Here is a 26,832-nt window from a genome sequence, read left to right as displayed (position 1 = left end):
AGCTCGGGGGGTTGAAAACCCCCCAGCTAGGTAACAAGTCAAACCTAAATTAGTTTACAGTTCTGAACAGCTAACTACATTGAACACCTACAACAACTCAACCAACCAATCATTACCCCGGTTACCCACAGAGGAGAACAATTACCTCCCTTGGAATTAATAACTCATTCAATGCAAAACCACGGGGAAAAAGAGGTGGCCGACGAAAACCATGGCTGATCTCAATTAATTCCCTAATGGATGATTTGGTAAACCACAGTATACCTGTTCACATCTCTTCAGAAAGGAAACATGATCTGCACATAAAACCCGTTCGTACTGATAGACCCAACCGTACCCTCATTACACCCCATATAAATCGTGAACCATTAATGAACATAAGACTTTGGAATTCGAGATCAATTCGAAATAAAACAACAACATGTAACGACTACATCAGTGAACACGATGTAGATGCTATCTTCTTAGTTGAAACATGGTTAGCAACCGATGACCCAGTTGTCATTGGCGAATTGAAGCCAAATGGGTATACCTTTTTGAACATCCCACGTGGTACCAGTAATCATGGTGGTATTGGAGTTCTTAGTAAGGCTCAACTTGCGTTTCGTTTACACCCGCTTAATGCTAAGACAGTTACCTTTGAACATGCCAGTATTTTAGATCCAAATAATGGTGTTCACTACATTATCATATACCGTCCCCACCCAACCAAAACAAATGGTTTTACTCTCAATTGGTTCTTGGAGGAGTTTGAGGATTTCCTCCAGGAGGTCTCTTTGTTGACTGGTAAACTTATCATGTTGGGTGATTTTAATTTCCACATGAATGAGCCTCATAGATCCGAGGTTGCTCGTTTTCAAGTTATTTTATCCTCTTTTGGACTTAACCAACATGTCACTGAGGCTACCCACATATCCTTAATCGATCTTATAATAACTCGTGAAAACGAGGATTTCCTTAGAACTTGTGATGTTGGTCTTTATTTTGGTTCTGACCACAAGATGATAAGCTGTGTAGTCCAACAACGTAAGTCACCACCCATGAAAGCTACATGTACCATGCGGAATTACCGTAATCTGGACTCTAGCGTATTTGTAGGAGATCTAACTGATAGACTGGCTTCTACTCCAGCTACATCTGATGTTAACATTCTTCTTGAACATTTCAATGAGGTTTCGAGAACTGTTCTTGACACCCATGCTCCTCAATCTACCAGAACTCGCACTATTCGTCCTCAAGCAAAGTGGTATAACGATGAGATTAGGGCTGAAAAGCGAGAACAGCGTAGATTGGAGAGAAAATGGAGAAAGAACCGCCTCACTGTAAACAGAGATTCTTATATGGTTCAACATGAAAAGGTTATCTCTCTTATTGAAAAGGCTAAAGAAAACCACTATAAAGATGTGTTGTACAATGCTAGTGTAAAAGACACTTTTAAAACATTAGGTGTGTTACTTAATAAGAACAGTAGAGCTTTACCAACTTTTGATACTCCTGATGAGTTGTGCAACAAATTTGCACAATTCTTTACTGACAAAGTTGCAAAAATACGTGGCAACATCGACAGTAATACTATCGTTTCACCACCAAGTATTGTAACTAGAAACTAGAAGGCTATATATTTGTACACAAATACGGCTATACCCGCATGTTATCGGTTTACACAAACTTACAGTCCTTATTTGCTGAGGACTTTGCTGTTGTCAGTCTCTCTAATTCACAGTGAAGCTATGCAATTTGATAGATTGAGATTCACAATATGCAATTTGATTAGGGGAAAGCTATTCCAGAGGGAGTATGTAAATTAAATGGAACATCCATTTCAGAGGGAGTATGTAAATTAAATGGAACAGCTATTTTGGGATCATTTCAGAGGGAGTATGTAAATTAAATGGAACAGCCAAAGGTATGTTATTTGAATGGAACAGCCTTAACGCTTCACACATGGTATTTCCAATTATCATCATCTATAATTATTATAGGCCTAATACGCTATTGAAATTCACAATATGCAATTTGATTAAGGGAAAGCTATTCCATAAGTAGTATGTAAATTAAATGGAACAGCCATTTCAGAGGGAGTATGTAAATTAAATGGAACAGCTATTTTGGGATCATTTCAGAGGGAGTATGTAAATTAAATGGAACAGCCAAAGGTATGTTATTTGAATGGAACAGCCTTAACGCTTCACACATGGTATTTCCAATTTATATCATCATCTATAATTATTATAGGCCTAATACGCTATTGAAATTCACAATATGCAATTTGATTAAGGGAAAGCTATTCCAGAAGTAGTATGTAAATTAAATGGAACAGCCATTTCAGAGGGAGTATGTAAATTAAATGGAACAGCCTATTTTGTGGCCAGTTCAGAGGGAGTATGTAAATTAAATAGAACATCCAATGGGTATGTAATTTAACTGGAACAGCCTTAACGTTTCTGTCATCTAACGTTTCATGTATACATATAACAATATAATGCTGAAGACCTATTAGTGTACCAAATCTAAACCCTGTAGCTACTTTATTTGCTGAGAAACGACCGGCCCTTTGTTTTAACATTTGGGCCTCTGAGACCCCTAGCCTAAACCATCTGGGGCCAAAATGGGCAAAAGGCACATTTACAACTTAGGGCCCATACATGTGCCACATATGAGCCCTAGTGTCCTTGTAGTTTTATACATGTAGCTAGCCTTGTCAATCTGTTGCCCCTTAATTTAACATTTGGGGCCCTGGGGCCCATAATATATGACATATGGGGCGCATGTATACTTGTATATATACCCCTGGAGCTATCAGTGTACTAACTCTGGGCCCTGAGGCTGCTTCATTTGATGAGAAACAGCATGCTTTGTATTTTTACATTTGGGCCCCTGGGGCCCGTGACCTTTGACCTCTGGGGCCAAGATGTGCAAAAGATAAATCTACGGGGTAGGGCCCATAAGTGTACCACATATGGGCCCTAGGGCCCTTGTAGTTTTAACGCTAGCTTTGTCAATCTGTTGCCCTTATTTTAACATTTGGGGCCCTGGGGCCCATAATATATGACATATGGGGCTCATGTATACTATATATATATATATATATATATATAGAGTACCCTGGAGCTATCAGTGTACTAACTCAGGGGCATGAAGCTGCTTCATTTGATGAGAAACAACATGCTTTGTATTATACATTTGGCCCCTGGGGCCCGTGACCTTTGACCTCTGGTGCCAAGATGTGCAAAAGATAAATCTACGGGGTAAGGCCCATAAGTGTACCACATATGGGCCCTGGGGCCCTTGTAGTTTTAGCGCTAGCTTTGTCAATCTGTTGCCCCTTATTTTAACATTTGGGGCCCTGGGGCCCATAATATATGACATATGGGGTTCATGTATACTTGTATATATAGAGTACCCCTGGAGCTATCAGTGTACCAACTAAGGGCCCGGAGGCTGCTTCTTTTGATGAGAAACAGCATACTTTGTATTTTCACATTTGGGCCCCTGGGGCCGGTGACCTTTGACCTCTGGGGCCAAGATGTGCAAAGGATAAATCTACGGGGTAGGCCCCATAAGTGTACCACATATGGGCCCTGGGGCCCTTGTAGTTTTAGCGCTAGCCTTGACAGAATGATGTGTTTGATGGAGGAGGAAAAGGAGAAGAAGGAGAAGAAACCATAGAATGGCAATATACCCGTTCATGCTTCATGCTTCGCATGCGGGTATAATAACATCGTTGTCGCAAATGATCTTGTCTCATTTAAAGAACTTGATGAAACCGAGGTTCGTGATATAATCATGAGTTGTGCAAACAAATCTTGCTCCCTTGATTATATGCCAACTTGGATGGTAAGAGAGTATATTGATATTGTTATTCCCGGGTTATTCCTCATATAACTTGTATTGTAAACAATTCTCTGACTACTGGTATTTTTCCTCATAATCTCAAACAAGCTATGGTGACTCCCATCATCAAGAAAGTCACCCTTGACTGGAATGACCTCCAAAATTATAGGCCTGTTTCCAGTATCAATTTCATTGGCAAGGTTATCGAGAAGGCTGTGATTAAGCAGGTTAGCAAGCACTTGGAAGAGAATAATCTTGATGAAACTCTCCAGTCAGCGTACAAAAACAAACACAGTACTGAGACCGCATTATTGCAGGTAAAAATGACATTGATCGGGCACTTGACAATAACCATGCCGCCTTCTTGATCATGCTTGACTTATCTGCTGCCTTTGATACCATTGATCATAACATTCTTTTTGATCGTTTTGAACTTGACTTTGGTATCAAAGGCGCAGCTCTAAATTAGTTCAAATCATATATGACCGGTCGCACATTTCATGTCAGTATGCATGGTTCAATATCTGATGTTTATGTTCTGAATTATGGCGTTCCTCAAGGATCGGTCATTGGTCCAAAAGCATTTACTATGTATGCTCAACCTGTCTCCTCAATAATCCGAAATCATGGTATTAGATATCATCTCTACGCAGATGATATTCAATTGTATTCATATTCAATCCCAGCATTCCAGGTGAAGCAGCTAGTGCTCTGTTCAAGCTGTCATCCTGTGTGGAAGAAATACGTTGCTGGATGACACAAAACAAACTCAAACTCAATGATTCCAAAACTGATTTTTTCATAGCTGCATCCCCAAATAACATGCATCGCCTTCTCAACACTATAATTTGCATTGGTAGTACTGTAATAACACCTTCAGCTACAATCAAAAACCTGGGTGTAACATTTGATACAGCAATGAACATGTCATCTCACATAACCTCCTTGTGTAAATCTTTGAATTTCTTCCTCTGGAATATATCCAGAATTCGTCGTTATATCGATCAAGATACTTGTAGCAATGCAATGCGAGCACTTGTTCTCTCCAAATTAGACTACGCTAATGCGCTTCTATCTGGTTGCAGGTCTACCGATATTGCTCGTCTCCAGCGCTTACAGAACAGAGCTGCTCGCATTGTATTCCACGTCCCTCGCCGCTTATACTCGTCATCCAAGCTTCTTGACTCCCTCCACTGGCTACCCATCGAAAAACGCATCAAGTTCAAGATCCTCTTATACATCTATAAGTCACTGAATGATCTGTCACCAATATACCTGTCTGATTGTTTGACGATCTACACTCTAAATTACAAGGATTTAAAAATAAATCCTTAAGACTGTAGTTAGGGACCAATCAATTTTAGATTTAAAATTAATCTTATAGATTTGAATTTTAAATCTTAAAGATTTAATTTTAAATCTTAAAGATTTAATTTTAAATCTAACACTTGATTGGTCCCTAACTACAGTCCCTTGTGATTTATTTTAAATCCTTGACATTTAGAGTGTATATCCCAACCAGAGAGGGTTTACGCTCGGCGTTAGACGCAACTCGTCTAGTTGTCCCCAGGAGCAACAGATTAATTGGTGATAGGTCTTTCAGTGTACAGGGACCCAAACTGTGGAACAATATCCCTTTAAACATCAGAGTTTCCCCCACTGTAGATAGTTTCAAGAGTAACCTTAAAACTCACTTGTTCTGATTGTTGCTGTTTTTAAGCCTTTTTTCAGGTATTATGTTTTTGTATATTTTTTGTATCTTTGTAAAGTGCTTTGATCAGGTTGGAAAAGCGCTATATTAAGTGCTGTTATTATTATTACCAAAATCAGCATTTTAGAGGTGGGGATGCGATTGTCAATCAGGTTACCCACCTTTAAAGCAATATTATAAACATTTTCAAACAAAATAGATTAGCATTTCTTTGCCATAAAATGTTAGCTTTTACTGTCAGATATATCCCTTTTATTTTTGAGCCGAACAACTACGGCAAAGCAAAGCAAAGAAAATTGGAATTTACTACCAGCGCACATGTCGCCAATTATACGTACCACTCCTTCGGTCATGTTGTGGTACGACCCTTTGTTGTGTATATCACCGTCCCGAACGCCGTGACGTACTGTGTGTTATGAACATCGTGTATGCGTTCGAGTAATAATTCCATCGTAATAATAAAGCGCTGAATCAGCCTTTAATTCAAAATCACGGATTTTGACAAAACTACAACACTTAGAGTCTTGATTTTTGCAGGGTATATTGGTTTAATAAAGTACAATTTAATCGTGTAAAAAAGGAATTTTAAAAATTCAGTGAGGGCGTCTTCCTCAGCAAATGTTATAATATGGCTTTAACATGCGAAGCGCTAGCGCACGACTTTACAGTGGCCTGCACTAACCATGCTAACATGTCAAATCTGGGAGACAGCAAACTAGACCTTCTTACCACTCCACCAGAATTAATGAAGTAGCTATCTGCTGCTGATGTAGTATAGTATTGATGAAGTAACAATTTAGCTGTTGATTGATCAGGGCGGATTTGGGGGGGGGGGGGCGCAGCCGGCGCGCGGCCCCCTCTATTTTTTGACTAGCAAAGGACGCCGCCGGTAACTTAAAAATACAAAAATTGTAAGAAATTTAAAAAAAAGGAACAAATTCGGCCATGAACAGCAAACAATGGGCCAAAACCGTTTTCGAGGGTGTAACCCCGGCCCCTTTAACACTTTTTTCGTCGTCGACCAGAAGGCGCCCCCTTTATCAAAATTTCCTGGATCCGACCCTGTTGATGAAGTAATTATGAAGGTATAGGCCTACTGCTAGCTGATAATAATATCAGTATTGATGAAGTAGCTATATATACGGCTGAGTGATAAGGGTATTGATGAAGTATAGCTATCTACTGCTGATAAGGGTATTGATGAAGTAGCTATCTACTGCTGATAATAATATCATCATCATCATCATCATCATCATCATCATTATCATTATCATTATCATCATTATCATCATCATCATCATCATCATCATGTTGCAAGACATTCTCTAGCTAAATTGTATATATGTTACAAATCGTGAACACCTAATTTTGTTTATATGATACATTTTAAGGCATGCGCAATAGAAAGATTAAAATGTAAATATATTACATTTTAAGAAAAATCCGACTTCTGCGCATTTCACTGAAGTGATGATGATGCTTATTTTGTATATTTAGCACGGCAGTAATTAGCGCCCTCTGTGTTACATTAATGGTGCTGTTGGCCAATTTTATACATTAAGGTTACTGTTGGTCAATGTTACATTAAGGTTAGGGTTAGGGATAGTGGATTAGGGTTAGGATTAGTGGGTTAGGGTTAGGGTTAGGGTTAGGGTTAGGGGTTAGTGTTAGGGTTAGGGTTAGGGTTAGGGGTTAGGGTTAGGGTTAGGGGTTAGGGTTAGGGTTAGGGTTAGGGGTTAGGGTTAGGAGGTTAGGGTTAGGGTTAGGGTTAGTGGGTCAGGGTTAGGATTAGGGTTAGGATTATGGTTAGGATTAGGGTTATGGTAAGGGGATTAGGATTAGGGTTAGTGTTAGGGTAACCTTAAGGGTGACGGGCTGTCTCTACTAGGTGACGGGCTGTCGATAGCGAAAATGAGATTCTGTTATCGACAGCTCGTCCATACTTAGAGACAGCCCGTCACCCATTTCACACTTTCTACTTATTTTACATTTTTACCCCGTAATTTCCCTCATTCTTCAGGCCCTGCCCTCTATCGGTGGCTAATTTACAGTTTAAGCTTGTTTGCTATTGTATTGGGAGCAACATTGTTTCTTTATAGGCCTGCGGCGCAACCTTGAACAATATTGTCCTTGAGCTAACGCCCCGTAGCCACCTACAGCCAGCCCCATACCTCATTTCAGTTTTTAAATTAACAAAATTCTGCTTTTTACATTTTATAGTGTTACTTATTAACTCAAATATTAATTAACTCTCTTAAAAAGTACTTACTAAAGTGAATTTTGATCAACAGAGGGCGCTATTTATTGCCGTATAATTTGATGATGATGATGATGATGATCCTTGACTACTGCGCATCCATTCTTGCGCATGGTCTAATTTGTATCATATATACATTTTAACTGCTTTGACCATTTGTATCATATGTACAAAATAAGAATGAGAATGGGTTGCATCATTATCATCATCATCATCATCATCATCATCATCATCATCATCATCATCATCATCATCATACATCATCATTCATGATCACTAATGTCATACTACGATCATATCATGACCCTCTGCAATATCGGCATTAATATCATTAGCTATATTGCTCTATATGTACTCCCGAAAGTGACTCACTTTTTCTTGCTTTACTGTCATAATATAACCCACAAAGTACCCAAAAGTAAATTTTATTGGGTTAAAGGGGCATTTCGTGATCCACAGCCTCATCCCCCCACTTTTCAAAAAAAAAGTTGAGATTTTTACACCACTGGATACCTCTGGCTACATAATGTTTATGTACAAAATATTTCTTGCAGATTAATTCGTTTTGCAAAGATATCGTGAAATTTGAATTTCGTTCTGGTGCACCAGAACGAAATTACAACGAATTGTCTATGGAGCAGTGTAATACACATAATCATGCATAACTCGCAAACGCAAAATCGGAATCAACTGAAATTTTGGAAATAAGCTTTTTCGTGGATATCTACTGAAAAATGTCATAAAAAGAGGATGCTAGGATCACGAAATCCTCCTTTAAAAGCACTTTGGGCATGTATAATAAGTATAAGGGGCTTTTTCTTTTTTTGGGAGGGGTAGGTCCACATTTTGGAAATTCCGCAACCACCACAAAAGAATTCTGGCTATATAAATATAAATATAATTATAAATCATACCTGGTTTAATCGATATCGTGTAGTAGGCCTAGAGAATGACTTGATTTATTTCTCTGATATCATCGCCCATTATTCCATACCATTTATATTTTAGCAATGTTATGGCATTCAGGATGCAACCGATGCCTCCCGGACGGAATAGCAGATGGTTTATAGTCCGCTAAAAGCCTGTACGCTGTTTGTTTCTCCTATTTACAATCGTGGGCTTTTCCGGAACGGTTTTTGTTATGTTCGCTAATTGCATAGAGTTAAAATGTCTAAAAACAGAGTGGAGTTTGTTTGACGGTTTGTAAACCTGTTGAAGCTAGCTGTTATTGCATGTTGCTGAAATAGTGGGTACCAGTGAAATTGTCTTCTTCCAGAATCAAACTTAAGGTAGGAAAGATATTTTATTTCGTATATCAGTAGGCCTAGCTATCAGTTTGACTGTATACTGACAAGTCACTTTAAATTATATATAGTAGACACCCGATATAGATCATAATACAGAATATTCACACCTATATATAGTCTACATGTATTTTTCAAATGAATTTGAACACTTGAGTAAAGCAGATATAGGGCCAAAATGTCCGCCATGTTGGTAATTATCGTTAATTTTGCAGAGGTTGAAGATGCAAAGCTTAAGTGTGTTTTAATCAAAATCATAACAACAACAATATTGTAATGGACAATAAAAACCTTACATTACAAAGTTGTAGGCTCTTCTTATTCCATTCATCTGTCGCATTATAAGGGATTGTCTATGAGGGAAATGAACCTCTTCAGAGGTTGGAAGTTCGTTTTAAAAATGAAACCAAAATTAAAGCCATTTGGTGCAATGTTTGCATATTATGGGCTCAGGCATAATGTATAGGTATTCATACTATATAGGCCTACATGTACATTACATTATACTGCATGCTTGTGCCTGTTAAGGCATGTTTTAAAAAACAAAATATAAATCAATCAATCAACCAATCAATCAATCAATCAATATATAAATAAATATATAAATAAATAAATAAATAAATAAATAAATAAATAAATAAATAAATAAATAAATAAATAAATAAATAAATAAATAAATAAATTAAAATTAATAAATTAATTAATTAAAATTAATTAATTAATTAATTAATTAATTAATTAATTAATTAATTAATTAATTAATTAATTAATTAATTAATTAATTAATTATAAATAAACAAGGAACCTAACAAACCACATCGTCGACAATATTAGAGCCATTACTCTGTCATTTATAACGGTTTTTCGTCTGTACTATGTTTGATTTACAAAATGGTAGATACAGGGATAGGGAGAACAAAATATAGTTTGTTTGACATTTCCATGGCAACCGGATCACCGCGGCGTTAAAAACGAAACTTGATTTAAAGTTCCATCGCTAGTAGGAGCGATTGCATTGTAAACAATCTACGAGATGTAAACGATCCATATCATTTGTCAATCATGAATCGCCAGCACCCTGCGATTGTGTTGTCGTTGAACATAATATGACACTGCTTCTGTAAACATATTATTTTGTAGACCTCTGTATAATAGACTTGATGCTTTTTCTTTTCTATATAACTTGAAAGTTCACTGTATTTGTCCACATTGTAAAATTATTTAATTTCTGGCAGAATGGGTGATAGATCATTTTTCAGAGATGGAGCTTTATCAGGAGGGATGAAAGAAGGAAAGAGACGGAAGAAGAAGAAAGACTTAGAAAGGGGAGTTATAAGAGAAAGGAGTGCATATATAGGAGACTGATATATTATAGAATACGAAACGGTGGGAAGAAGAAAGAGAGCCGGACAGGGGTTCTCAGATGAGAATGACACAGATGGATGAGAGTGCACATGAGCATGATGAGAGAGAGAGAGAGAGAGAGTGCAGGGAGGGAGGGGAGAGCCTGCAAAGCTAGAAAGAAACAGTGGGTAAGAAGGGGGAGCTAAGAAAAAGACAGACCGAAAGGAAGGAGTAAGAGTAGTATAGTACAGCTGCTAAGCTAAATCATTGTGCACTTTGTGCTAAAAGCATGAGATATTAAGCATGGCGACACATGAGTCCAAAATTTATTTTAAAATGTGGAGGCATTTCGGATTTGACCCTTATGTCACACAGGGATAAAAATTTGAAAATCTGTCTTGTCGATATTAAAGGCCTACATTCAAGTATTCGTCTGATCACAGGGATGTCAAAAATATATAGTTTATACAGAGTTATTCTACCAAAAAACCCAGATTTTTAACATGATATGATTGCTCAATTTCGCGAGCCGGTACAGCGAGTCAGATGGAACAATCCATCTGTCACCGAATGATTTTATAATTTCACCATTTTGTTTTATATCGTATCGCTCATACACGAATTCTATTTTCCATTGATAGCATTGCTAGTAAGTCATCAATGCCCTCATCAGCAGTAGATAGCATTTCTAGTATAAGTGCTAGTATATGGGATATTGATACTTACAAGAAAATGCTGATGGGCGCATTAATGATTTACTAGCAATGCTATCTACTGCTGACGGGGTTATTGAGGACTTGCTGACGGGGTTATTGATGTCTTACTGGCAATGCTATCTACTGCTGATGGGGTATTGATGACTTACTAGCATTGCTATCTACTGCTGCTGGGGGCATTGGTGACTTACTAGCAATGCTATACTGCTGATGAAGGTATCGATGACTTACTAGCAATGCTATCTACTGCTGATGGAGGCATTGGTGACTTACTAGCAATGCTATACCTACTGCTGATGGGGGCATTGATGACTTACTTACTAGCAATGGTATCTACCGCTGATGGGCACATTAATGACTTACTAGGATAATGCTATCTACTGCTGACGGGGGTATTGGCGACTTACTAGCAGATCTACAGCTGCTGATGGTGGCATTGATGACTTACTAGCAACACTATTTACTGCTGATGGATGCATTAATGACTTATATATGTTGCAATACTAGTTACTGCTATGTACTGCTGATGGGTGCATTAATGATTTCTAGCAATTCTATCTACTGCTGATGGGGTTTTGATGACTTACTAGCAATACTATTTACTGCCTGCTGATGGATGCATTAATGACTTATATGTTACACTTGCAATGCTCTCTACTGCTGATGTTGTATTGATGACTTATTAGTAATGATACTTATACTGCTGATGGGGGTATTGATGGCTTACTATAGCAATGCTGGTCATGCTATCTACTGCTGATGGGTGTCTTAATATCTTACTAGCAGCAATGCTATCTCTACTGCTGATGTAGGTATTGATGATTTACTATAGCTATATACTACCTACTGCTGATGGTATATATATACATTAATGCCTTATTAGCAATATCTACAGATGGCGGTATTGATGACTTCTTCAACATCCCCACCAGCATGGCAGTATATAACATTGCTAGTAAGTTATCAATGCCTCTATATCAGCAGTAGATAGCATTAATCATGTTAATGCTATACTCTGATCAGCTCGTAAAGTCATTAATGCACCCATCAGCAATAGATAGCATTGCTAGTAAGTCATCAATTCCCCCATATCAGCAGTAGATAGCATAGCTAGTAAATCATTAATATACCCATCAGCAGTTATATAGCATATAGCTAAATTAGTAAGTCATCAATACCCCCATCAGCAGTAGATAGCATTGCTAGTAAATTATCAAAACCACGTCAGCAGTAGATAGCATTGCTAGTAGCCTACACAGGCCGAACCAATTAAACTCATTAACCTCTAATCAGTTTTCATGATCATTGGAAAGACAGTTTCTTCTAATACAACTGCAACGTTGGATCCTCTGGAAATGAAATGACCAAAATTTCATTCTGGTATAGGCATACAGGTTACAAAGAATCTATACAATGACAACTCGAAGATCTGTTATTTTGCTTTATTTTAATCAATTTTTAAGATCAGAAGAATACTATACGGTTATGGTTTATACATAATCACAAAATGTTACGTCAGATTTACTGTTGCCCCCTCCCATGCCCCCAATACGACTCCCCCGATTTTGATTTTGGTACTGTAATTACAATGTTCCACTTTAATTCGTCACCCAATGACCCCTATTTCATTGTCTTTATTTACATTATGGTGTCACATGCATGTCACTGTCGTGTTTGACAGCTCCTCCTCCATGATCGCCCCGTCCTCGCCTCCCATGCATCCACCCAACCCAGGTACTTATAACCAAAGTTCCCACACCCACACGGTTTTTCTTCTTTCTCATATTGCTGGTATCGCTTTGCGAAATATGACAGCTCGGTAGCAGCTAATGATACTTGTTTCCTTTGACTTGGATCTTTATCCATACATCCTTTGACCAGAGCACGTAGGATGTCAATCTTGCAAAAATACCCAACATCATACATGAGATACCCGAAGGCGTAGGTGTCAGTAGCCTCGGTTTGACCGGTTATTCCTTCGATCAATTCTGGTGCTTTGAAAGGTAAGCTCTCTATATACAGCCTTGTCCTGGTCAGATAATTGAAGAGGAGCTGTAGGCGCATCCAAGGGCTTTGCAGATCCTAAGTCAATAATCTTGGCATGCCATGTTCTTCCCTTTGAATTTGGAAGTTGTGGCGGAGAGGGACACAGCAAAACGTTGTTGTTATGTAAGTCACCGTGTGTAAACCCCGCACTGTGCAGCTTGGCGAGTCCACTAGCAACGTCACTAGCAACAGCCAACCATTCTGATGTCAACAGTCGTGGATTGAAGGTGCTAAGGGCGTCAAAAATTGAGGTTGATGTGAGTGTGCTCTTGTCGCCAACAAATTCAAGAATGATCGCCGGTGAAGTGTTGTGGTCAATGAAGCCGATCAGTTCGGGAAAGGCAACGCAGTGATCCAATTTCCGCAGAATTTCGGCTTCCTTGATCAGTATGGATCTAGGCTCCGTTGGATTGAGTCTCTTGACGGCAACCAGGTCATGGCAGGATGACAGCTTATTTAAGGTGACTGTACTGCTTGATCCGTGGCCAAGAAAAAACGTGTTACCAGTTGTTATTGGCTCCAGGTCACTATCTCTGTAGATGGCGACATGCTTGGGTAGTTGCAGTGGAACAGCTGATGGCGTGTCTATGGACTCTGCGGAGGGCTCTGCGGGTAAGTCGATTGGAGACACGGGCTCATCTTTGCATACTACTGATGAAAAGTCTTGCATAGGTTTCTGAACATACTGAAAGATACAATTAGTCGTCAAGGATACACTGTTAGTCTTTAAATCATCCTCCGTGTATATCGGGCTTCCCTTTATGTAACTTCAGCTTTCAAGGTTCTTAAACCAAGACACGTTATTCTGTAGCAAAGAGTTCATAGCAAAGAGTGTTTTCCATCCCCATGCAGGATGAACATAGTATACCTCGCTGCAAACATTAAAGAGCATTTTCATCCTTTTCAAATATAATAGGCTCTTGTCTAATTAAAAATTACCAGACCTTTGTCTTGTCATAAAATTACTGTGTATTTCAAAGGGTGTACGTTGCCTACCTTTGACTGTGCTCCAGAGCCAGAGACTTTCCAATACGAGTCTTTTGTGTTGCATTCGTACATACAGGGTTCCCTACCAGGTTGCTGGTCCTCATCTTGACGAACCATGCAGCACAATGACCGCAGAACATCCAGCAGAGTTCTAAACCAGGGAAATAAACAGACATGATAAAATGACGCATTACTGAAATTAAGTAGGTGCAGGCGAATTTTGTGAGAGGAATTCCATTAGGCCTATGAAGTATAGAGCAAAGAAAGAACTGCAATATTTTAATTTCATAACCTTATACAGTTTCTTGTTTTGCTTTTCTTATTTAACTTGGTTCAATCATTCAGTAAATATCAAACACTGTTCTTCCCTGATGTCCATGGTAGGGTGTACAGACAGGCAGGCGTTACCCTAATCGGAAACTGGCTGCAAGGTCTTTGTCACTCACTGCATTTGCCCCACAAATTCAAATGCAGAAATGGAGAAAACGGGAATTGAACAGGGGACCACTTACACCAGAGTCAAAGACCTTAATAGGTTGTCTTCAATAAATTTGAAATCGGAAAAAATTCGGATAAAGGTTTCTTGGTACCATTTTTATCAGCATAGGCCTACATGCCACCAGTCCAAAACGTTGACGTTTTCGAGTAAACGTTCATCGAATTTTACACAACAAATTTCAACCTTGCTAAAATTGTGTTAAAAAGCATAACCTACAAATGTATAATTCCTCTATAGTCATGAGGATTCAGAAAATGTACATTTTACCTATCTAAAGAGTAAAACAAAAATAAATATGATTCGTTTCTATATTTCAAAATGTATTTCTTCATTGAAAAGATTTAGGCAAGCATCATAAGCAGACTCATACTAGCATACTTTGCGACTTTTGAAATCAGCAACTCCGTGTCAGCAATTTCTCCATTCATGTTTGATTACTCATGAACTGTAGATGATGCGTGTCAAAAATATTTTCAATCGAAAAAATGCTTTTTGAAAACCAAATCCAAAGGGGTAGTCTTTTGTTAAACATTTTGGCCCTCTTGTGTCAACATTGTCCCTAACACTAACCTTCGAATTCCACCAGGTCGTCGTTGTCTGGATAGGCCTTCATCTCGCACATCAGATGGTTTCGTAATTGAGAACGACTGGAACAGTTAATGATACAAAAATGATTCAAATAATATAATATTGTTTGATCAATAATCATGAATGACATGTCATTGCTAAGTTATGAGTAGTCGATTCTCATTTTTAGTAGGTCGTGTGAAAGAATGGTCATTATAACTCCTGCATGATCTTATATATCTGAACTGAGTTTGGCACAAACTTTGACGAGTTAGCTAAGAATAAAAGAGTGTCTAAGTTACAAATGATTTTACTTATACTGAAAATGAAAGGCCTATGAACTTAGAATAAGTTTTAATTTACCATGATACGTCATATTTGGTGAATGCAATTATTAACACTGCGCGATACGATGTTATACGCATGGACAAAACACGGCGTGAAAATTGTGACAATTTTTTTGGTCAAAAGTGTAAAAGTCTTAATTTTATATCAATTCACAAGGAACAACAAAAATTTACTTACCGAAGTTCGGTTCTTTCGCTTCAAGACGCCCATATTTAACAAACTTTTATGCTAAATATTCAATGAAATTACTTAAGAAATAATTATACGACGTGCATAAGTACGAGCGTAAACTAAATATGAGTGTGTTGTGTTTATGTTTTTTGGTAGCTAATGTAACGTTACGCGTTGTTTCCCGTGAAACGTGTGCCCGCGCAGACTACATGCGCGTCATTATTTTGCGTGTTACACGCGTGAAGTAGGGACTGAATGAAAGAGACGGCAAGACAGAGATGGGTGGCATGCAGGGGAGCGAGCTAAGAGAAAAACAGGCAGGGCCGGATTTACATTTTGGGGGCCCTGGACCAGGCCAAAATTTGGAGGCCCCCAAACTCACCGTGAGGAAGGCACTCAAGTGACCAAGGTTTGGTTTAGGTATAAGATCCACAGTGCCGGCGGACAGTTGCGCGAGAAGCGCTCGAAAACTGTAAATTTTAGACTGTTTTAGCCCAAAATGAAGGTAAATTTCCCTACTAACGGACCACTGCGCGTAGTTTTATCCTATTTTGGCCAAAAACATGCTGTTTGTCGGGGTAAAAAGGAAGATACACAGGGCAATTTTGGGGCCCCAAAATGTGTGGCCCTGGACACGGGCCCATCTGGCTCAATAATAAAGAAACCGACGACAGAAGGTTGGGAGCGACAGTGGAGCTAAAGAAAAACACACAGAGAAAAAAAAAAAAGAGTGAGAGAGGGAGGAGAGAGAGAAGAGAGGGAGAGGGAGAGGGGAGAGAGAGAGACGCTCGGGAAGAGGAGAGGCCTGAAAAACAGACAGAAAAAGAGAGTTACAGAGAATCTTAAAGAGAGGGACAGGTAGCTCGGAGAGAGAAATCAGGCAGTGAGGAATAATAGGTCTAGTGACGAGAGAGTAGGCAAAGAAACAGATTACAGAGAGTGAGAGAGACAAGCAGACACAGTGACACAATGATAGACAGACAGAGACATATAAAGACACAGAGTTTCAGTGCACTGGGATCCAACATCCAGCATATAATTCACAACATGGTCTTTTATTTTTTTGAGAAATTTGGGAAAATATTTTGCGAAAAACAATCCCTTTGAGAAAGATGAGTATCCTTTATCCCGGAGGGCCTGGTTACACATGCAGTTTTAGGTTCCCTTTTCAACGATTTCTTTTTATATCGATAGGTGGATTCCGGTTTTCAGTTAAGACCAATGCGCCCAATTGGGTGCATTTGGGCAAAAGTGCCCTTAAAAGCACCAATTTGGGCATTATTTGGATGCTATTTGAGTGCTCTTTGTGACAAATTTGTATGGGCTACTGATTTCTAATGGGTTGCCATAAAACAGCAAAGAGTATATAGGTATAAAGAAAGTCAGCATCCGAAAGTATGCGTGGCACATCATCGTACAAATATTTTCGAAGACCCCCTCGGGATTATATGATTAGAAATTATGAGAGCAGTAGACATACTGACTGATCTTGTGAATGTCCGACAAACATTCTATTGATCATATTTATTTCACTTTCCTTTCTTTTTAGCAAACATGTCGTCGGAAGGCGATTCAGGATTCAATGTGATGTTCGTCGGTACATCCTTCATGGGGATCTACAACGTCGGCTCTGCCCAATGTCTTTTAGACCATGGCAAAGGAGTAATGCATAGAACAAGATGTGTCGGTGGTGCGTCAGCCGCGGCTATCATTGCCAGTATCCTGCTTTCGGCACCGGAAAGACTTTTAGTAGGTCTATATGTCTGTGTGTCTGTTTGTCGGTCGGGGTGTCTGTGTGTCTGTGTGTCGGGGTGTTTGTTTGTCTGTCTGATTTTGTCCTATTTTCTCTCTGCCTTCCTTTAGGCCCAAGGGAAATGTCCCATAGGGGTACGTATACTGAAATCGAAAAAGGTATAGGTATGTGCGACGAGGGTCTAGAACGGAACAGAGACTCTGAAAAGGGCTATTCTATTCCATTTAAACTTCATATGCAGCCCCTATGGAAGACATGACCTTAATCTTCCACACAGGTACCCATTCAGGTACCGGTAACCCCATTAAAAATATAGCCCGGAAGGAGACTCCTGCGATGTCGCTCACAAAATAATAAGATAGTTACTTATAAAATGAATTATTTGCATTTATTGTAAACTTGTAAATAAAGGAATAGGCCTATAAGGAATTTTTTGTTAGAATAGATGAAGAGTAGGCGTTTGTCGGCCTGTTTCAAAATGGGCTATTCCAGTTGAAATCCATACACCCCTATGGAAGACATGACCTTAATTTCCTGCATAGAGAGTGTGAATTTCAAATGGAATCACCCATTCAGGTAACCCCAATTTGAAATTCACATTCCTATGTGGCAGATTTAAGATCATGTCTTCCATAGGGGGTGTATGGATTCTAACTGGAACAGCCCAACGCGTGTTTTGCTTTATTTTTATAGGATTACAAGGAGACTATCTACGAACTCTCAAATCACATTCATGGATTGGATAAAGGCGCAAATACGTCAGGATTCGATATCATTGCACATGTCAGAGGTGTACTGGAGGAGTTTCTCAAACCGGACGCCCATATTCAATGCAGTGGTAGGATGTCGGTCCCTCTTACGGAGCTTTTGCCCGTACATGAAGTAAGTCATTGGTCATGAAGAGTCAACTGCTCAAAGACACTTGAATTACCAAAGTGACTGCAAAAGAACATAACACCTGGGAACCAAGGGAGAACAGTGCCATTGATTGGTCACCCCAGGTTGAATGAATAAATAAATAAATAAATAAATAAATATAAATAAACAAACAAACAAACAAATAAATAAATAAATAAATAAATAAATAAATAAATAAATAAATAAATAAATAAATAAATAAATAAATAAATAAATAAATAAATAAAGTAAGTGACACTTTTGCCTTAAGTTGGGGGGACAAGTTCGTTTTAACTTTTGAAACGATTTCGAAACGAAACTATGGCTCTGTGAAGTGTGGAAAAAAAATCAGCAGTAAAACAAGGAAACACGATAATTCTTTTTGTCGTTTTCTTCTTCTTTAATTTTTCATTCCCATATCCCATAGAACGACCAATCATTTAATTTAAACGTAACCTTTTCCACTGAATGAAGTTAATGAAGTATATATCTATTCCTATCATTGGTTCGTTACCAGTAGATTTACCAAAATGTATTTTGCGCGGGTCCCCAGTCAGCGGTAAAAGCACTTTATTAGACTTGTTTATGGTTCGAGGTTTTAGTACAGTCATTACGTGGTCGAAAATGTGCGCGTTACTGTTTAAAAGGAGCACACATTTGAAAAGCAATAATTTATCTAATGCTGATATAAAATATTATACTTTATTTTCAGATGTTTGTTGTTCCTTTATATACAAATATCTTTACGACCACATTATGAGTAAAACCTTGGCCTATTACTCATTGGAATATAATAATGTTACATGGTTAAGAGGGTACTACACCCCTGGCCAATTGTGTGCCTATTTTTGCAATTTTCTCAAAAAGTATAGCGCATTGGTGACAAATAAGATATGTATATTATAGGGGCAAGGACTACAACTACTGCATTTGAAATTTTATTTCAACACAGACAACAGTTGTGGAGTTACAGTCAAAAATGAGGGAAAACCAATATTTGATCAATAACTACTTGCCTTGAGTTGCCGAATTTCCAGTGCAGTAGTTGTAGTCCTTGCCCCTATAATATACATATCTTACTTGCCACCAATGCGCTATATTTTTTTAGGAAAATGCTAAAATATGCACAAAATTGGCCAGGGGTGTAGTACCCCCTTAAACGAAGCAAATCTTCATAAACGTATCCTGCAGCAAATCTTCTTATACGTATCCTAACCAGCGAACCAAAGAAAATCTTCTCCCCTCCCCGAGATTTCATCATAATTACATTAATATGATTATCATTATTATTTCATCCGTCTGTTTTCCCTTTCTTCTCTTCTTCCTCCCTTCCTCATCACCTTTTAGACGGAGTTCAAATCTCATCATAAGCAACAAACTGATAAGGTATCCCCGCGTAGTCCCCGTGGTGCATCGCTGACCCCTGTACAAATGGGTGGACAAACGTGGAGATTTGGAAGCAGAAGAGTTGTGTCGAAGTTTTACAGCAGAGAGGAACTAATAGAGGTAACCCAGCAAACACAAAACGTTTTCGATATCATTCGCAAAAGGTTATAAAAGGTTGTCAGAAAACGTTTAAATGTCGGGTTATATAAAGGGTACATTAATGGTATAAAACGTTTTTATAACATTAAATAACATTTGTTGGTAATTTACTGCACAGCAAACACAAATGTTTTACAGAAAACATTTTTATGTCGGGTTATATAAAGGGTATAAAAACGTTTTAATAACATTCCAAAAACATTTTTGAAAACTTGGTACAAATCATTCTAAACAGAATGTTATTTTGGGGTTGAAACAATATTTTGCAAAAAATGTTTGCCCAAAATATTTACAATAACGTTTTTAAAATGTTTTCACGACCTTTATATAACCCGACATTTAAATGTTATTAACACGTTTTGTAAAAAACATTTTAAGAACATTTCTGTGTTTGCTGGGTGCAAATATTTTAACATAATGTTATTTAAGTGTTGACAAAATATTTGGCCAAAAATGTTTGCAAAAATAGTTTACAATGACATTTCGAAAACATTTAAAAAATATTGTTGTAGTGTGTTTTCAAACAAAACGTTTCAAAACGATTTCATGACCTTTATATAACCCGACATTTAAATGTTATTAGAACGTTTTTACCTAAACCAAAACCCAAAATATAACTTATTTAAAACGTTTTAAAAACGTTTTTGTGTTTGATGGGAAGGTCTGAAGTTTTGGACCCGATATGCACGCTATAAGTTTCGATATAACATCTCATCAGCCTTCACGAACTTTCACGAAAGGCACACTCACACACCCCTGACCAAGACCCCCGTCCTACACTCGCGCACACCCCCCCCCCCACGCAACATACACCCCAGCCACACTCATACAACAGCCCAGCAGACCACAATTGTAGACATACATAATACAAAATAACAAACATTAACATCACTCACGTCTAATAGTTCGCATGTTTCCAAAACATGTCAATGTCAGTGTCTAATATAGACTGTCCCACAGTCTCGGTTCGGTCCGGCCTGGATAATGGACCGATACATAATTACATAATAGCCTATCAAAATATGCCATAGTCCTTCCCCCCCCCCCCCCGATTCTAAATACACAGCGCCCAAAACCACTTCCCAGCGCCCAAAACCAATTCCTCTCTCTATACACAAATTGATGCCACTACACTAATCACACCTCCTATATTGAACGCTAAAATTCAGTGACCGTATTGGGTTGATTTTTAATGCTATGTAATCTACATTACCAGTCGTTCTCCATGGACTCGAGGGAGGGTCTATGTCTAATATGGTAGAACAAAAATGATTACAGCCATGCACCCAAAATGTAATCCACCTAACACCTAAAATGGAACTTCTTTGTCCAATGTGACTTTTCTAATATAGTGAGTTTTGTTTTATTTATTTGATTTTGTTTGTTTGTATATTTTATAATTCATCTCCTATATAGGTCTTGTTGTCAAGTATCTACGTTCCTTGGTTTGACGACTGGAAGCCACCGATGTATGCCGACAGGGTAGGTAGTGTTACAAGAATTATCTGTGTACGACTGTGTAGAGACTAGTTTATCATAATGCCAGGGCAGCATATGGGGAATGAGTGATTTTAACCCTTATACTGCCAAATCTAATACAAGCTAACACAAAACCACTGCACTGCGCATGCATGTACCCTACGTGATACCATGACGTAATCACCCAAGTCATATACTCACGGAATCGCTGGCCGGGCCAGCGAAACCTCCGTGGCTACCGGTCGGTGATCCGGTGGTTGACACGATTTCTTTGTTCATCTTCTCTCCTTTTTTGTTTCTTCTTTCCCTTTCAATAGCAAAAAAACAAAACAAAAAACAAAACACCCCTCCCCCACACAAAAAACATTGGTGTTTGGGTTAATGTGGACGTATTTCAATCCTGCTTGTATAATAGGCATGCTGCCCATTATACTTATAGTGACTTTAAATACATCTGAGACAAGGCAATCGGTGTTATAATGTTGGCAGTTGTGTTATGCCAGGGGCACTGCAACAAAATGGCATGGGATGTGGAATGAGCTATTATCACGTTTCTGGGCTAAAATGTGACTAGAAAATGAATTATTTACCTATATAGCTTTGGGGTTTACACCCCGGCTAGGTATTCTAATGCTATCCGATTCTGCTTTCTTCTTCTGGCAACAAAAACTAGATAATTTCAAAATGCTTCTCCTCCTGCATGTTACACCCTACAACTTGCACATATGTATCGACTATATCCAGTGCCCATAGGGTGCAAACAGAATTGGGTCAAAGGTCATTCAGGGGGAATTTCCTGTATATAACCAAATACCTTCAAAATACTTCTTCTGCCACATATTACATAGCACAATGACGTAATTTACACACGTGCATCGGCTTTACCCAGTGCCCATAACTTGCACACGGAATTGGGGACAAATGTCGTAAAATCTTACAATTGCATTATCTCGACATCTGTAAGGGGTATGGGGCTCAAACTCGGTGACAAAAAATCTTATGACCAGGGGAACATTTTACAGGGGTCAGGTCAAAGGTCATGCAGAGGTCAAATTTTAGAAATGCATTTCCTGGGGTACGGGGCTCAAACTTGGTACAACAAACTTAATGATCAGAGGAACATTTTGAAATACTTTACAGGGGTCAGCTAGGTCAAAGGTTAACTGGGGTCAAATCTTATCATTTCATTTTCTGGATATCTGTGAGGGATATAGGGCTCAAACTCACTATTTCCATGAACTCAGTGACAAAAAATCTCATGACCAGGGGAACATTTTGCAATGGTCAGGTCAAAGTTCATGCAGAGGTCACATTTTTGAAATGCATTTTCTGGACATCTGTAAGGGGTATACGGGACTCAAACTCCGTGACAACAAACTTACTGACCAGGGGAACACTTTGGAACACTGTGGAGGGGTCAGGTCAAAGGTTATCTGGGGTCAAATCTTAGAATTATATTTTCTGGACATTTGTAAGGAGTACAGGACTCAAACTCGGTGACAACCTCATGACCAGGGGAACATTTTTGAAACATCTTTCAGGGGTCATATACCTCTAAAACACCAACATGCCCCGGCTAGGTTTGTGGTCTATGACCACTATTTGCCACTAGTTGCTATTGCTTTACAGTATTGGGTAGATGGTTCAATCGGCACCACAAATATTGGAGTAGAGGATATGGACTTCCCTCCCGGTCGTCTTATCACGGTATCACCTGATAAGAAGGTAAGAAACAAACAAACAAACAAACAAACAAACAAACAAACAAACAACAACAAATAACAAACAATTAACCAACAAAACATAGGCCTAGTCCTAATAAACAAACCATTCTAATCAAGATTTATGAAAGAATCAATTAATTATTAATTTTATTAATTATTTAAATTATCGATTTGCAGGCTTTGGTGAATATTTTAAGATTAATAAACAAGAATGCTAGCAAAATACAAAAATTTCACCATTTTATCATTTTCAGTTCGCACACGCAAAACCACAGGATAACATCACAACGGAGTGGCGTGACGTCAGCAATGAAAGCTTTCAGCTACAACCATTCAACATGTACAGAGTCAGTGGTGCTCTTTATCCACCACCGCAAGGACAACTCAGAGAGCAGTTTCGCGACGGCGTAGAAGATGCCAAGATATTTCTGTCGAAATTTGGGTTATATGAACAAGGACTGAACTCGTTACGTAATGAAGGACCCCTTGGTCAATTCTAAATCACAAAAATCGTGATTAAGAATATTGCTGACCTGCGGGGTGTGTTGATGTGGGATGGGGATAATATGGGTGAGTGGTGGATGTGGGTGTGTGTGTGTGTGGGTGTGTGTGTGTGTGTGTTGTATACCAAATGACAACACATGCCAGCCAGATTTCTCTCGACAAAACGAGGATCTACCTGCGATATTCATTTGACCAAAATCTTTCTTACATGTCTAATGGAAAAAAATGTGTGCAAAAGGAAATAAGTGCACGAGGCTAAAGCTAATATCTTTGTTGTCGTTCTTTTCCGTTAAGAAATATGGCTTTAATCTTGACCTTATTAAATGCATAACATATGCTAAGATATCAGAAATGTCATTATCGAACTGGAGGAACAAAATGTAAATAATATATAGTTTAGACTTGTATGTATTGTACATATCAAATAGTTGTGTGAAGCAACAAAACTACGTCAACTGATGGAGACTATACACTGTAAATTCAAGTGTTTAGGGTTTCTGTAACACTTTTTAAACACTGCAAGGTGTTCAATTTTTCATTTACACAGTAAAGGTATCCTAAACAAATGTAAACACAAAGAGTAAACACATGATAGTTGAATGTTTAGAATCTAAATACTCTCATATGTTTACTCTTTGTCTTTATGTGTTTACTTTGTGTTTTGGTGTTTAGGTGTCCTGTACCTGTACTGTGTAAATACAAAATTAAACACCTGGCAGTGTTTAAAAGTGTTACAGACACCTAAACACTTGGATTTACAGTGTAAATTGTCGTGTTATAGGCCTAGCTGCATGCTTAATTCAAATGAAAAAATCATCTGCGTTATAAAAAATGACTTATGATATCATTCTCATTTCTGAAATACATGATGTCAGGTGTGTAACAAAGATGCAAAGGAAAATCTGCTACTAGTAATTTAATGTACTGTTGTTGTTATCCTATGGAGCTGAACTTTGCAACAGAACTGAATTATGTCCATGTATAGACAGATGCGTAGCCAGGACGTTTTCAAAGGTAAGGAAGGAAAGGCAACTTTCTAGCGGAAAACTTTGACTGAAATGGTCAAAATGGGCTGAAGAGTACAAAAAGGCATACTATCACGTGACCAGTCCAACGGGTCAGTTGCCTGATGAAGTATGGTGGTTCCAGACGCAACGTAGCAATAGTTGCAAAAAGTAAGTTCCAGTATTAGATTTAATTCCAAAACTCTGCTGATACTTGTCTTGATGAAGTAGCTAGCTACTGCTGATAACGGTATTGATGAAATAGCTATCTTCTGCTGATACGTGTATTGATGAAGTAGCCATCTACTTCTGATATACTTGCATTGATGAAGTAGTTATCTCGGGGGGGGGGGCTGCTCCCTTGCCTCTTTGTCCCCTGCCTACGCCGCTGAGGTAGATAGTTTGACGTTAATTAAGATGAACCGGTGGTGTAGTTTTTTAGTAATATAAAAACTTTGGTTCACATAGTACATTTTAAGGCTTCGGAGACGGAGAGAGAGAGAGGAGAGAGGGAAGGAGAAAGAGGGAGAGAGAGAGAGGGGGGAGAGGTGGGAAGAAAGAGAGGGGAGAGAGAGAGGGAGAGAGAGAGGGGGGAAGAGAGGGAGGGGAGAGAGAGGGAGAGAGAAGTGGGGAGAGAGGGAGGGAGGGAAGGACTAAGGGGAAGAGAGTGGGGGAGAGGAGATAGTGTGTGTGGCAGTGTGGGGGAGAGAGGAGAGAGGGGAGATAACATTTAATTTGGAGATTTTAACCCATAAAAACCGCGTATTTAATATAGTGAAACCACAGTAAGACCATAAGCAGTTTTTGTAGAATTTTGTTGTGGCAATAAACATGTTACAGCATAATTCAGTTTCAGTTTTTCAGTTTCAGTTTATTTATTTACCATATCAACGCAATGAAAATATATATAATACATAATGGTAGGATGACCAAAAAAAGAGCAAAGCTCGAGAAGACTTTGGCCACCCTGAAAAGTAATAACAAAATACAAAACAGTGCAAAGACAAAGACACCATTTATGTGTAGACAAAGACATTACCTACAAGTGGGACAGACATTCGCTACATGTTGGCAACAAAGGCAGATCCATGTAAACCACACTCCCAGACAGTTGGTTAGGTCCATAAGGATGAACGAAACAAGCGTGCAAAATGGAAAAGCAAAAGCAGCATAACAAGAGAGCAAATGACACGAAAAGGACAGAAATGTCTGGAAGTGCGGACTACAAATAGATAACACTATTAAATAACATGAATAATATTCAGAGCATAAAATAATCACCACTTAATGATAATTAGACAGTAAATTCACTTTATACATTAGTTTAAATTTTTTAACTGATAAGGAATTACGAGTACATGTCTCAATAGCATTCCATAGAATGGGACCCTGTCTTTTGATCGTATTTCTGGCAAGATCAGAGACAAAATTATGAGGGCGAAACAATTCAGAAGACCTGGTACCATAATTATGAATTCTATTGACAGTAACAAAATAATCAGAAAAATTTACAGGCAGTAAATCATTCGTAAATTTATACATAAACACAGCTTTAGATAATTTATGAATATCATAATACAGTAAGAGTATTAAGTCTGGCAAATAAAGGTGTCGAATGTTCAAGAAAATGAGAATTGGTACAGAGACGCATAATACGCTTTTGTTTGCGATGAACTAAATCTAAATTGCAATTATTACGGTCGGCCCAAATTAAACTACAATACTGAATATGTGGGAGAACTAAGGTATTATATAATGAAAACAAAATGTTCACGTGTAAAACGTGCTTTAGTCTGAAGAGTATGCCAGAATACTTTGAAACAATATTTGCAACTTGGACATTGTGATCTTTCCAAGTTAAACATTCATCCAAAATTAAACCAAGGAATTTTGTACTTGAAACGCGAGAAATAATGTGATTATCAATGGTGATATGAATATCTGGATAATTGCGGTTACTGAACCTATTTTTAAAAATCATATAATTACTTTTGTTAACATTAAGTGATAACTTATTCGCCTTGAACCAAGTAGAAATATTCGCAAGATCGAAATTAACATTATTAATTAATTGAGTCAAATCATTGTGAGATACCAAAATATTAGTATCATCGGCATATAAAATAAAACGAGAATGTGTAC

General features: G+C 38.3%; 2 protein-coding genes across 2 annotated transcripts; both read left to right on the top strand.

Annotated features, from left to right (window-relative positions):
* Window positions 1-236: 236 nt before the first annotated feature.
* LOC140167667 (uncharacterized) lies at window positions 237-1,610 on the top strand. Its single transcript, XM_072190966.1, has one exon. It carries the CDS (start codon window positions 237-239, stop codon window positions 1,608-1,610), a length of 1,374 nt encoding a protein of 457 aa, XP_072047067.1.
* Window positions 1,611-8,891: 7,281 nt separating this feature from the next.
* LOC140168350 (patatin-like phospholipase domain-containing protein 4) lies at window positions 8,892-24,176 on the top strand. Its single transcript, XM_072191720.1, has 7 exons — window positions 8,892-9,091; window positions 17,334-17,533; window positions 18,231-18,419; window positions 19,782-19,940; window positions 21,396-21,461; window positions 23,088-23,183; window positions 23,437-24,176. Exons 2-7 carry the CDS (start codon window positions 17,339-17,341, stop codon window positions 23,680-23,682), a joined length of 951 nt encoding a protein of 316 aa, XP_072047821.1. The 5' UTR covers window positions 8,892-9,091; window positions 17,334-17,338; the 3' UTR covers window positions 23,683-24,176.
* The last annotated feature ends 2,656 nt before the right edge of the window (window positions 24,177-26,832 follow it).

The sequence above is a fragment of the Amphiura filiformis genome, chromosome 13 (genome assembly GCF_039555335.1).
Source record: "Amphiura filiformis chromosome 13, Afil_fr2py, whole genome shotgun sequence".
Taxonomy (NCBI): domain Eukaryota; kingdom Metazoa; phylum Echinodermata; class Ophiuroidea; order Amphilepidida; family Amphiuridae; genus Amphiura; species Amphiura filiformis.
This window is presented reverse-complemented; position numbering and strand designations above follow the sequence as displayed.

Coding starts and splice junctions, on each gene's coding strand:
- LOC140167667 (XM_072190966.1), top strand. CDS start 237: ATGGATGATTTGGTAAACCACAGTATACCTGTTCACATCTCTTCAGAA.
- LOC140168350 (XM_072191720.1), top strand. CDS start 17,339: ATGTCGTCGGAAGGCGATTCAGGATTCAATGTGATGTTCGTCGGTACA. Junction 17,534..18,230: donor CGGCACCGGAAAGACTTTTA/GTAGGTCTATAT, acceptor TTATTTTTATAG/GATTACAAGGAGACTATCTA. Junction 18,420..19,781: donor AGCTTTTGCCCGTACATGAA/GTAAGTCATTGG, acceptor ATCACCTTTTAG/ACGGAGTTCAAATCTCATCA.